The following is a 13,962-nucleotide window of genomic DNA, read 5'->3' on the forward strand; positions in this document are numbered from 1 at the left end:
TAGGTAGGATCCAAAACTGATGGGAAAGAGGGTGTAGTAGAAACCCTTGAAATACTATTTCTCAAGGTATTCTGGTTTCGTGGAATGCTGTAAGTTTTTGTGGGAAAGAGTAAGATGGTGAGGTTTCGCAAAGCAGTTGAATGCAGAGATTTTGGGAGGATGTGCTAACATGAGTTGTTTGACTTGTTTCTATAGAAGTCAAACTATCATTGGTTGAATTTGGCATATGTTCTGGACTCAAGACGGAGTTGGCCGGGATATGGGTTCTGGAAGGATTTTGAGTGTCTTGGTGTCCAGAATTTTTATTCAAGGTTGTAACCTAGAGTTGATTTTCCTTGCACTTCTTACTATAGATTTCTTTCTGATGATTCCACTAGACCAAGATTTGTACCAGCTTAGTTTGCGAAACAAAGGTTCATCCAAGGCCAAGTTACTACTGGGATTGTGCTTTGTGCAGAGCTCACAGCTCTTGATTTTCTCAGTAAAAAGAGATCATGATTTTGCTTTTTTCCCGAGCTGATGCATTGTGTGTTCAGGAGAAGAGTCTAAAACTTGGAATCATCTTCATTATACTGCAGTATGCTTTTTTCCAATTGTGTTGGGACTTGGGAGAATAGGCTTTTCATCTCAGGGAAGTATCTGTAATGAGTTTCCTGTAAGCAATCTCTGACGTAACCTGAGCTAATTGGTTTTTGGCTTATCTGTCAAATTTGCTGATATGCAGAGTTTATTAGTAGCCACTTGCCAGTATTTTGACTCAGATCTAATGCAGAGGGCTGTAGTTAGCCTATCTAAAATAAAATTTTAATTTGGGAGAAATGAGATCGCTAATATATTCAAACAACAAATAGTTTCTAGTTCTCGGTGCTGTAACTGTGGTAATAGGCAGGAGTTGGTGCTTCATTGTCTATGGGAGTGTAAGGAAGCTAAACCCGTACGGCTCAGAAGTATGGGAAATGTGCATGAACGAAGTTTATAGATTTATTTGTTCATTCTGAAAATGTTGAAATTGTTGAGTTACGGCAATTTTGCTCAATCTGATGGTGGATTTGGCACAACTGTAACATGTGTCGTTGGGAAAACGAGTTTGGGTGCTAATGAATTGTTGAGCGAAGCCTGTGAGTGGGGAGTTGGTAGTGCTACTGAACCTACAATGAAGTTAAGCAATGTGAATTCTCAATCAAGAATCACTGTTTTGGCTACCACCTTCAGTTAAGATCAACTTTTTGCTACAATGATTTTCAAAGGTACAACAAGGTTCAGGAGCAGTAGTCAGAAATAGTCAATGCCTTTGGGGTCATCTAGCTTTTGAAGCTCATGATTCCATGTATTACTTGATAGGCTGCAGTTTTGTTATGAAGCTGGTTTTAGTAAAAGCTTGAGCTAGTAATGCACAAGCTTTTCCGTTGATGAGGACTATCCTTGATGAATTGCAGTCTCTCATCGGAGTTGATGACTCCACATCCTGGCTGTACAATGAGAGTTCAACACCGTGGTGCACTGCTTGGCAAAAGCTATCTGCCTTGATATCAGGAGTTATATTGGTTGCAAGAAGAGCATCCTTGGCTTTCATCTCATATAGCCAATAAGCCAAGGATACATTGCTGTAAAGTTTCAATAAATGGTGTTGGGTACTGTCTTTTAGTTGTGGAAGTTTATGATGAAGTCACTATGTAGACCCCTTAAATTTGTATAGTTTGCACCTAAGTTCGTTGAATAAAATTCATTTCCAGATCAAAAATAAACGAATCTAGACGCATTCTCCCATTCTCTATGTTTTTCTCTCATCATTCCATTTAGTTTTTAAGCATGGAGGCTCATCCCACAGCTAGTAAAACAACCATACTTAGATTGATATGAATTTATGGTGTCTATGTTTGAGATGTTACATGCCAATGGAGAAAGAAACCTTATCCTTTTGCTAGCTGCTCACTATTTTCATTGTCTAAGAAGTTCTTCATAGATATGATCTGTATCTATATGTTTGTGTGCGTGTGAGCTCGAGGTTTTCTTCTAGTCACAACGGAATTGAAGATAAGGTGCTTCATGCTTAAAGCAACCCCCATGGTGACACATCCATATAACGGCAAATATGGCATTCAACGTGACCCCAAAGCATAAGAACCTCAAGCTTGCACTTCTCGTAAGTACTTATCTCTGGGCATATAATCATGTTTATATGCCCAAAATTATACAAACTGAGAATCCCATCTATTAATAATGGACCAGGTTTCTTTATCGTTCACCAACAATGGGTCCTCCTCTCAAATCCAGCAACAAAGACCTTCCACTGCAAACTCATTCTCTATAGAATTGGTCGAATCCTCAATACGAAATCTGTTAAGGAGCTGGTACAGAAGGCAGAGATGGAAGTTTTTGTTCAACTCCACACCACCACAAGACCTTGATAGAGCTCCATGGAGAACCCACCTGGCCAGTTTCCTTGAATCCACACCAGTTCATGCAGTTTCTCTCGGTCTCCTCGTTATTGATCTGATCTTCACAATCCTTGAACTCTCCTCATCTTTACTTGCTACCAGCTGCAGGCCAAAAGAGAGCCACTACAATGCTACAGAAGAAATCTGGTACCACTGGGTTGGCATTGCTATTCTTTCTCTGCTTTCTGCCAAGACAATTGCCCTTGCTGTGGGGCTTGGCACCACATTCTTGAGGCGTCCAGGTTATGTCATTGATGGGATTGTTTTGATCGGCGCATTGGTGTTGGAAGTGTTTCTGGAGAAGGTAGGGGGTGGTTTGCTTGTTGTGGTGAGTTTGTGGCGAGTTGTTAGGCTAGTAGAAAGTGCGTTTGAGCTAAGTGACGAGGCCATTGAAGCACAGATTGAAGGGGTTGTATATCAGTTTGAGATGTTGAGGGAAGAGAATAGGAAACTGTTAATAACCATAGCTGAGAAAGATCAGATTATCCAGAAGCTCCAGGAAGACTTAGATCAATGTATTTGTCACTCTGGTCGGAAATTTTCGACTAATGCATGATATTGTAAGGCCTTGATCGATATTCATCTTTTGGCCAATAAATTATAAATCAAACTTGATTATATTTTCATTTTCTAGGCTGATTTATTAATACTTTGAGTAGGGAGAAACCGGTAACACCTTGACCTAAGATTTAATTGAATAAATACACAACTAATTATCAGATATCATCAAAATTTCAAAAGAACTTGATCAGCAAACCGAAACAGCAATCATCAATTAACCATTCGATTTCTCAGGAACGTCGATAACCCAATAACCCAACAGTACTAATAATCAAAAATCACAATCACAACTCAAGATTGGAAATTTACTTATTCATTCAATTGATATTACCGAGATGTTTTGATTTCGACTCCTCATATCTCTCATTATTATATTAATTATTTATTTATTCAAGCAATTTCTTATGTTTGAGAGGATATATGAAAAATATACACATAGGTCTCGACACGTAAAGTATCGCACATCTAATTGATTATACTGAGACATTTTGATTTCGACTCTTGTCTCAATACAAATCGTATACATATATTGATATAATATTCAATTATTTATTTATTATTATTATTATTATAATTTGGCCAGAGTATTACAGAAACAATTGAAATACTCTCATACATAAGTTATATGTAATTTTGTTTTTCTGTTTCATATGACATTTCATGTTGTATCATGTGACATAGTTTTGTTTTTTTATTGAATGAAATTTCAATCAATAATCTGCAATTACAAAACAATCACATAACCGAACAAATGATTACAACTACAAGCTATTAACTCTAGCCTCAAACTACTTGTCCACACTAGTTGTCACGTGACATAGTTTTATAAGGCAGAGCTTCAACAAGTAACTAATATCATTTGTACTAGGAAGTGAGAAGACTGAATAATCAAATAGTGATGTGTATTGTAAACTGTACCATGGAGTTATCAAAAGAGAACTTGGAAACGAGAGAAAACAGAAATAAAAACCTTCAATGTCAAAGAGCCCCTAATATCTGTCTAAAGTCCAAACTATATACGAGAAGCTTTCTAAAAAAAAAACAACAACTATGTACGAGACATTTAATTGTTAGGGTAGCTAATTAATCATGACATTTGTACATACTACTACACTAGTTATATATATGTAGTGATGGCTATTATGTACCAAAGCATAACTGAAGTCTAAAGCCACAAATACACTCGGGCATCAAGCGAGGACTTAGGAGGGATCTTGGCACCTTAGGAACACACATGAGACTCAACCTTAGGAGGTGGGTCCACCGCATAAGTGAAAATGGAAACGTACTATGAAGTGATGGCTATCATACCTCGCATTGCTAATTTTGGTAAGTATCAATCATTCCCACATTGGAAATGGAAACGTACCAAACCCTAAACGTACCAAACCCTAAACCCTAAACCCGAGTCGTTTCCCAATTACTATCTTTCATTCCTGTTATATAATATATGGGACTGTTAATGTCCTCCCGTGTTATGGCATGTATACCTCTATAGTGCTAGGGACTTAAGCCATGTTCTTTTTTCTTTTTTTTGTCGGAATTCAAGCCATGTTCAAGCTCAAGCAATCTGTTTTCCAAGTATAGCAAACAATCACTCGAATGTAATTAATGAAGTAAGTTTCTCATGTGAGTTAGGAAATTGGAGGTCACAAGCTGACCTCAAGCCTCGATTAATGAAACTGTTGAATACAAGGGAAGGATGTTAAACCTAAATCCCTGATTACAAAGACCTGAAATAATATCAGAAATCTCTACAAGAAACATGTACTCAAACATGCATCAACTAACAAATAGTGCACTAATGGCTACTTCATTTGCTTTTACATAGCGGTGACATTATAGAAAAATCACTTGACATGTAACCCGATTACGTATCATGATGTCTAATAAACCAGCTTTCCTATTATGTTGCCGCCGGATAATAAACCCGACGACATTTAGTTTCATCCTGCCACGAGGAGGCAACGACCATTTGACGAAACAAAAACTTTGCCGCCCACCTAGAGCAGATGAGGCAAACGAGGTGCTTAGACCGGGTCCAAGCCCGTTTAGTTTTGCCAAAAAAAGGCAGTAGTTATTAGTACAACTACTAATAAGAAAATATAATTGAAATTGAAAAAACAAAAAATAAACCATCATAGACCCAGGCTGTAAACCCAGGCCCAAGATTCGTTAAGCCCAGAGCAAGCCCAAATCTGAAGCAAGGCCAACCCGATCCAGCCCCTTGTCTCAACCTAAGTCTAGCCGCACCAGCAACCACCCTACCACTAGCAAACCGCAGCGCCGCCGTTGCCTTCGGAGCACAACCACAACCTGAGCTCGGTCCTCCACTCAACGCCATTGTAACAACCCAACTACCACAACCCACAGACACGCCACAAGAAGCTCCCATTTCACCCTCTGCAACACCAACCAAACCAGATCTCGGATCCAACTTCGGTGATATGTCGACAGGATCTAAGTAGATCCACCCACAAACCCAAAGCCCAGAACAGATCTCACCATTGGTCCTTGCATCAAGATCTATTCAAGTCACACCCGCCACCCTTGCTTGTGCCAACGTCTCCTTCGATTGAAATCAAGAAAGCTTAGAACCGCTCCACCATGCCCAGACACCATAACTAACTCCTTTATTGGTCTCCCGCTCAGTGGCACTCAACCAGCGCCGATGAGGCCGAAGGCCCATGCCTGCACTGCCGCGCAGTCGGACAAGAATGGGTGAATCTATCGCTTTGTTTTCAGGCGCGTTCTCTCTCTCGTAGCCAATAACTTCAAGGTTACATAGGTTTTGGAAGATGACGCAATCAAAAGTATTGGGGTTCACTATTTATGAACCTATGAAAGATAAATTTAAAATCCACCTAAAAATAAGAGTAAACTCTTAGATTTTGATTGATAATAATATGAATGATTGATAATTATAATATAGACACCTTAATTAAGACTTTTCAAGTTCCTAACTTCAAAAAAGCGCTTCGATATTCCGGAGCAGAGCATATTAAGCCTTAGGACCTCGTGTATTAGGGCATGTAGTGGCTGCTGCTGGTTCTCGACCAATCTCCGGTGTTGTTCTCTTCAGTGCGTGGTTGGGATTCATCACCTGCTGGTCTTTTTCTTTTCTTCCACTTCGATGGCGGATCTGTGAAGAGGTGTGTGTTGTAGGGCGGCGAGGATTCCAGTTATCTAATTGCCTCAAGTTGATTTCCGACGTTGATTTCTTCGAGGTGGACTTCGGTTGAGAGCCTCTTGGTTCAGTCACAAATGGTGTAAGGGTGGAGGCTTTTATTTCAAGGAACCCAACAACGCTCCAGCTTGTTGACAAATCTGGTTTGGGCTTGTTAAAATATCTGGTTCAGCATTAAGTAGCAACGAGCGTCCGTAATTGCGACCATGGCCTGGCGGTTTGGACGACCACCGAATTGAACCAGCGGTGACAACAGCTCTAACGAGTTTGCTGGGTGTGTTGGTTTCACGTTGGTTTGAGTCTAAGAGCAGTGGGGGTTAGGCTAGTAGGCCCACTTTCTCTCCTCTCCTTTGACTTAGGCTGATGTGAAACTGAGTCCTTAGTGGCTGGTCTCACCAAGTTCCTACACAACCTAAACAAAGAGCTTGTTCCCCATTTCAAGGGAATGGTACATAAAAATGGTCTCTAGGTCTCGATTCGATTTGTTAGATGATGGATTCCTGCAAGTATACAGGGTGGATGTAGTATAGTGAAATGGAAGAGAAGGGGTTGTCGTTCCCACGAGGATATTAGTTCAATTCAAATTATGAAATACCTAAACTAACTACACTAAAACACACAAATCACGATAACAATTTAAAGAAACAAAGAAACAATAAAATAAGTAAACAAATAATGATAAATGAATCTAGGGCGTCAGAATCAATCACTAACAATCCTATTTATGCTTTGATGCAACTAATGGATTCTATCGGATCTCTAGATGACAATTCTCGTATCTAAGTCCTTCTCAGGTACTCTAGACCATAATTTTCCTTAAGTGTATGATGCTCTCCCTCTCGGGTAAAGGTCGTATATCCTAGCTATGTAGTCTATCCTTCTCAGGTATAAATTTAACATGCAGGACTCATTACGTACTAGAAAATAAGGGAATCAAGCAAACCATTATTCTTTCTCAAGCAACAATGTAATTCACCACACTTAACCACAAGAAGCTATATAAATTATATTGCATCTCTGCTTCAAATTTATCTTCCAATTACTAAATGTAAAGCCCTAAGGTGATCAATCAAAGAACTTAAACATCAAGCATAAAATCAAACAGTGATCAAGCATTCATCATTAAGAAACTATAAATCTATTAATTAATCATCAAAAACATAAACAATCATGCTAGGGCATCATCCTAACCCTATAAAAGGTTTAACTAAACATGACTAAATAAAACATAACGAAAACATAAAAAGAACAAAAAGGTGAAAGGTGGATGAATGGATGGTCTCTGCTCCTTTAGGCATCTTCAATGTGTTCTCGAGACCTCTCTTTCATATGAAATTCGTGCTCCTTTATATAGAGAAGTTTCCTACTCATCTTTGGCTTCATATTTCCTTGTAAGATTTGGATTCAGACTCCTTTCTTGATATGGAATGGGAAAACTTTGAGATATCTCTTGTAAAACTAGGAATACATGTACTTCTTGAATCCTGATCTGCTATATTGTCCTTGAAGCTTTAGGGTTGACGGTCTTATGCCACGGAACTTGAGTTCTCCACAAATGCTTGTAATTTTCCGAGCAGATTTTCTGATCTGATCTATCTTCATTCAAATGATCATAACTCAGTCCATAAGTATCGAAATCGAGATCCGTAAATTTCTACAGAAAGTAGACTTCCGTAGCTTTCCAATGATATGAGGCTCATAGTCTGATTCGATATGAGTAATTCCTAGTAAGTCGGCGAAGTTGGATGTTCTGCTCAGGCAGATTCTGGCACTTGAGATTGTAGTCGCCTTTTAATCCTTAGTTGCTCATTTTAGCTCCTTACGACAAAAACCTACAAGAATACTAAAATAACGTAAATCTATCACAAATACGAGAATTAAACACAAATATGAAGATTAGGAGTTATATAAATATAGGATAATATGAGCACATCATTAGAGCACCTTGTTTTCGTTTTGTAGGTTATTGCTTTCTATCCTACAAATTTATAAGTCCATTTGGACATTAGGTTTTTTAGTTTTGTAAATTTTTTGTAGTTTGGTTGGCTCTTTGAGTTGTATCGGAGCTTTGCTCCATTTTGACCAGCTAGAGGATTTGTATTGGAGTTTTACTCCCGCTTGACCCATCGGTCAATATTGATATTGGTTTTTCGCCATATGATATATATCCCTTTTTTTTTTTAAATAAATTAACTTCTATCGCCTAATAATTTATACTGACAATAAAATAATAGACACACAACTTTTTTTTCTTTTTTTTTTGTAAAAGGTTTGGAACATGGCCTAACTGAGAGGTTCATCCCCACGCCTATTTCCATTTATTATAGGAAAATGTACATGAACTTTGAGGGACTCCGAACTTATGTGTAATCTGATTACTCCGGACTAGATAATCCAACAACCCGGTTCACATTTGGTTTGCAAGTGGAGCATTAGAGATGGAACTCATTCCTGCTCTTCCTTCCTCACATTTGTCCGTAAATGACTAACTTGAGCGTCGAAGAGGATTTGTCCAGATCCGTTCGGACTCCTCTCTAACCTCTGTTCGTATTTCGCAAGATCCCCCACAAACCACTTAGCGGTCAATCCATTTGCGGACAAATCTCTCCCAAACGGATTAAAACAACGACCAACTCATAATCCTCACAAACTTGTTTCCCTATTTTCCCTTATACCAACATGGTTTAACGGCTTTTAATTTTGATTTCTATAATTTAAGTTGTTTACATGGCTTTTTCGTTTTATTTTCCTTGCAACTTGATTTGCGAAAGAGAAACCCGACCCAATTACAGTTAGAACCCGAGAATCCTTTCATTTTCAGTTTGAGCAAAACCCTCTCTCGCTCAAAAACCCTAATTTGTTTTGAGAAATCAGAAAATGGCGATGATGCAGCAGTTTGGGCGCACCAAGAGTGTGACGAAGCGTTCGTCGAAATACGTGGAGGAAGCTCTCTACGTTTGGCTCTTCAAAGACGGCGGCTCCGAGGTCAGCGTCCGCCAGAAGCTCAATGAGTTCATCAAGAGCCGCAAGCGCGTCTTCAAATGGGAAGTCGGCGACACTCTCAAGAAGCTTCGCCAGCGCAAACTCTACTACCCTGCTCTCAAGGTACCCCCTAATCACCTCAATTTTCCGATCTCAAACACCTTAATTTCTAGCTAATTACACTTCGGAATGTATGCCCTGATTATTCGATGCCGTTTTGAATTTGTTTCACAGCTCCATATTAGTAGAAATGTGATTCGATTCGATGAAGCTGATCTTTTAAGTTGTTTAGTTGTTATATGTATGTGCTTTAATCTGAAATGCGAGACATAGATGCTAAGTTGTTTGTTTTATACTAAAGCTCTCGGAGACTATGGCTAAAAGAGGGATGAACAAGACCGTTAGTGATCAGGCTATACATCTCGATCTTGTTGCCAAAGCTCGAGGAATTCCTGCCGCAGAAGATTATTTCAAGAATCTTCCTGAATCGTCGAAAAATCATCTCAGTTACGGGGCGCTGCTTAACTGTTACTGTAAGGAATTGATGACTGAAGAGGCTGAGGCTCTTCTGGAGAAGATGAAGGAACTTAACCTTCCTTTGACCTCTATGCCGTATAATAGCCTTATGACGCTTTACTCAAAAACTGGGAAGCCGGAAAAGATCCCGGCTATTATACAAGAAATGAAGGGTTGCAATGTGATGCTTGATTCATATTCTTATAATGTTTGGATGCGGGCGTTAGCTGCTGTCGATGATGTTTCTGGAGTTGAAAGGGTTATTGATGAGATGAAGAGGGATGGTCGAGTTGCTAGTGATTGGACAACATATAGCAACTTAGCTTCCATCTATGTTGATGCTGGCATGCCTGAGAAGGCAGAAAATGCACTTAGAGAATTGGAGAAGAAAAACACCCACCGTGATCTTTCAGCTTTCCAATTCCTTATTACATTGTATGGTCGAACAGGGAACCTGCTTGAAGTACACAGGGTATGGCGTTCCTTGAGGCTTGCTTTCCCTAAAACTGCAAACATAAGTTATCTGAATATGATCCAGGTCTTGGTTAACTTGAGAGACTTACCAGGTGCAGAGAAATGTTTCAGGGAATGGGAATCTCGATGCTCAACCTATGATATTCGGGTAGCAAATGTTCTCATTGGAGCTTATGCTAAGGAGGGCATGCTAGAGAAGGCTAAGGTGCTTAAGGAACAGGCTCGTAGGAGAGGAGCCAAGCCTAGTGCAAAAACCTGGGAGATCTTTGTGGACTGTTATTTAAAGAATGCAGAATATGACTTGGCAGTTGAGTCTGTTGCCAATGCAATCTCTATTGGTAAAGGGGATGGTGGGAAGTGGGTACCATCACATGAGACCATCAAAACCTTGATGGAGCACTTTGAACAAACTAAGGATGTCGAGGGTGCAGAAGGTTTTCTGGAGATTTTGAAGAAGGCTACAGAGTCATTAGGGGCTGAGGTGTTTGAGTCACTGATTAAAACTTACGCCGCAGCTGGAAAGACAACTCCAGCCATGCGTCATCGATTGAAAATGGAGAATGTGGAGGTTAGTGAAGCCAGCAAAAAGTTGCTCGAGTCCATTTGTGTGGAGTGAGTTTTGTTTGTCTTTTGTCTCCCAATTTTTGATTCAGAATTTTTAGTTTCTGGAAAAGCCCATTTTCAATGGTGTCTGTACTTGGGGTTTTATTTGTTCTGATAATAAATGAACCTTTCAAGTACTAAGGTTAGCTTTTCTTTTCTACATTATTAGCATGAGTACGATTTGTTTACAATTGAAAGCATGAGTTTTTTTCCTATCCCACCTAAGCTCAAGGTTTTCTTGGGATCTTTTGTGCATGGTAAGCTCCTGGCTAGTGAGCAACGTTTTAGAAGAAATACTGCTGTGATCCCTTCTGTAAATTCTGTTATGTAACCATAAGTCTATGCTCCATTTGTTTTGTTATTTGGTGACTGTAAAAGCGAAGCAGGTATGACAAGCTTTAACCCTCAGCTTAAGCTTTCTAAATACTTTAAAAATGCTTGGAATAGCCACAGATCCTATCCTAGCAAACTTGGAGCCAAAAAACAATACTTTATGAAGCCGTTGAATTGAAATGTCTTATTTTTTCTTCTTCTTTCTTTCGGCTGCTGGTTTATATGGAAAGGAGGTGCAAGAGTGTTTTTGACCTTTATCTATGCTTACAATATAACCACATCATCTCCGCTTATGCTAATGAATGGAATCATGCTAATGCTAATTCTGTTGCTCATAAATGTGTGCAAACTGAGCATCTCTGTCGGTGTGAGCCACCCTTTGAGTTAAATGCTTGATAGATTAAGATGATGTACTGCACTAATTGGTGCAGGTGGTGTCATTAGAGATAGTTCTGGATCTTGATATAGTGGTTTTATGCTTTATAAGTTTATATTGATGCTGGGTACGTTTTACATTTCAGCCTGGGGGTAGTTACAGAAACAATATTAATCTTCAGGTGGGAACAGATTCTTCACTCTTGGTTAATTTTTTTTTTTAGTAGAAAAGAACAACAATTAGAGTTGTGCCTCAAAGGCAACCAATTTGCATAGTCTAAAAGGGGGACCTTATTTGGCTCTCCCTACCGTCCCACACAATCCTTCATGCCCTAATGGCTGGAAGCATGATTTTCCTAGGCTTGTGCCGTGTGTTGGAAACACATTCATGCCATGATGGATAACCAATCCATCTATCTTAGTTTGCCAATCTCCATAGCCTTAAGCCTTCCTCTCCGTGGTCGGACCGGACTTGTATTTATAGACCTTGTTTCATGGCAGCCCCCACAATCCGGCCAGGCCTTCACGCTGACACCGCGGAGAAACTATAAGCTTGTGCTCCAGCTGCGGATGACAAGCTAGCACCAAAGAGAGACCTACTTACATTCCTTGTTACGAAATTGAGTGCCCCCTCCCCTGTACTATACTATATTGTCCATATTTTTGGTGATTAAGAAGAACTAGGTGAATGAATCGAAGCTGAGATCATTCGATCTCTGTCAATAAACTATAACTAAGATGTCAACTTTTCAGGGTCACTCTTTAATTCAGGGTACATTTGCACACAGAGTTCCACTATATTTTGCAAGCTCACTAAAAAGTAAAACCTGATGCATGTCAACTTTGTATGCATTCTTGATTTCTTTCAATACAGGGTACATGCCATATAGAAAACTAGCCGGAGAGCGGCAGAGTTTGTTAAAGTGGCACTGATTTTCTACTACAAGAAGTGAAGACTACGAATCTACTTCATCAAATAGCCCTTCAACACTTGGATCAAGATAAAAAACAGTTGCTGCCATATAGCAAAGAGCAATCAAGCTCGATATCATAGATTGATTACATGTAGTGACACATAGTGCATGATCATACGAATAACAAAACAACTATGAAAACAACATAACTCCTACCTAGATTGGTTGCACGGTGTAGGACCAGAATCCCATCTTCCTGCTGTAGGACAATCCCAAGGCCAGTGGCTACCAAGTTCATCACAAACGGTACACTCCGGCTGAGCAGGTATGTATGCACCACTGCTACAATTCTCAGTCATACACCAACAAAGCTTTACAAATCCCTCCTCCAGAGGAGGATGATCATCGCCAGAGATAGTCATAATTATCATGCCCTATAAGGAGGTGCCTCTATTAATTGGGCATTATTGCATAGCTTCCATACGATAGACCTAGAAAATTAAGGAAAAGAAATTGTCAATGAAAACTATCTAATAATTCTGATATTTTGGTAATTTAACGTACCCACAAAATCTAATGTTAGGTGTATGAAAAAAGAGATGTGTATCTAATATTTTGCGTAATTTGTGAATAAAATTTCTCACAAGTTTATCATTGGAGTGATTTTATTTGCACATATCAAATTGTTTAATACACATCCCACATTTTTGTAATTTTTCAAATTCCTTTATAAGCCCTCTTCCGAACTTAACCTAAGATGAGCAAAGTACGTATTCAAAGTATTTCTTCAAGATATGCTCAAACTAATCTATATACATTACAACATAGAGATATTGTCCATATTTCACCAAGAACTGTCATGCACTTCAAATACAAAACCATCTTGCACGATTTGAAAGATGATCCTTGTAGTCTTTTCTCTTGAATTGGATGATAATTGATGATTGCATCTATTGATCTAGCAATTAATATATGAGCGACCAAGGTGGTGCTGGGTGTTGTAAAAATTGAGAATGGTGAGGAGCGTATAAGTGAGCGGGGTGAAGAAGAAAGAAAAATAGGCACAAAGGGCAAAAGAGGAAAATATTGGGAAGGTTGGCAAAAAGGTTATGAGAGGTGTGTATTGAGAATTTAAGAATGTGTTAATAAAATTTCTCTTATCATTCTTATCAATATATATATATATACACACACACACATGGACGGAGCCGTTCAGAAGCGGACGTTCGCACGGTCCTTAAAGTGTGGACGTCCCTCCGTTCTCCACCCTCCGGCACCGACGACGGCGCACCTCCACCCCAGAAGACTCCAGTAGCATCCTCGATCACTTTCCCTCACCGACGAGTCCGTTCTTTTCCAGTTTTTCGGCGAGAACGATCTTGTTTGAAGTTTTTGGTGATCTCGCCGGAAAACTGGAAAAGAACGGACTTGTCGGGGAGGGAAAATGGTTGGGGACACTGCTAGAGTCTTCTGGGGTGGAGGCGCGTCGTCGCCGGCGCCGAAGGGTGGAGAACGGACCGACGTCAGCACTTTAAGGCCGGTGCGGACGTCCGCTCCTCATCCGGCCTATATATATATA

General features: G+C 39.6%; 2 protein-coding genes across 2 annotated transcripts; both read left to right on the top strand.

Moving 5' to 3' along the window:
• The first annotated feature begins 2,220 nt into the window (after positions 1–2,220).
• On the top strand, positions 2,221–2,994 carry LOC101299858 (voltage-gated hydrogen channel 1-like). Its single transcript, XM_004297973.1, has one exon. It carries the CDS (start codon positions 2,221–2,223, stop codon positions 2,992–2,994), a length of 774 nt encoding a protein of 257 aa, XP_004298021.1.
• A 6,026-nt stretch (positions 2,995–9,020) lies between these two features.
• On the top strand, positions 9,021–10,950 carry LOC101303692 (pentatricopeptide repeat-containing protein At1g60770-like). The gene is made up of 2 exons (XM_004296624.1): positions 9,021–9,291; positions 9,530–10,950. The coding sequence occupies exons 1-2, from the start codon at positions 9,064–9,066 to the stop codon at positions 10,772–10,774; spliced, it is 1,473 nt and encodes a 490-aa protein (XP_004296672.1). The 5' UTR covers positions 9,021–9,063; the 3' UTR covers positions 10,775–10,950.
• The last annotated feature ends 3,012 nt before the right edge of the window (positions 10,951–13,962 follow it).

This window comes from Fragaria vesca, linkage group LG4, assembly GCF_000184155.1.
Source record: "Fragaria vesca subsp. vesca linkage group LG4, FraVesHawaii_1.0, whole genome shotgun sequence".
Classification (NCBI taxonomy): Eukaryota; Viridiplantae; Streptophyta; class Magnoliopsida; order Rosales; family Rosaceae; genus Fragaria; species Fragaria vesca.

Coding starts and splice junctions, on each gene's coding strand:
- LOC101299858 (XM_004297973.1), top strand. CDS start 2,221: ATGGACCAGGTTTCTTTATCGTTCACCAACAATGGGTCCTCCTCTCAA.
- LOC101303692 (XM_004296624.1), top strand. CDS start 9,064: ATGGCGATGATGCAGCAGTTTGGGCGCACCAAGAGTGTGACGAAGCGT. Junction 9,292..9,529: donor TCTACTACCCTGCTCTCAAG/GTACCCCCTAAT, acceptor TTTATACTAAAG/CTCTCGGAGACTATGGCTAA.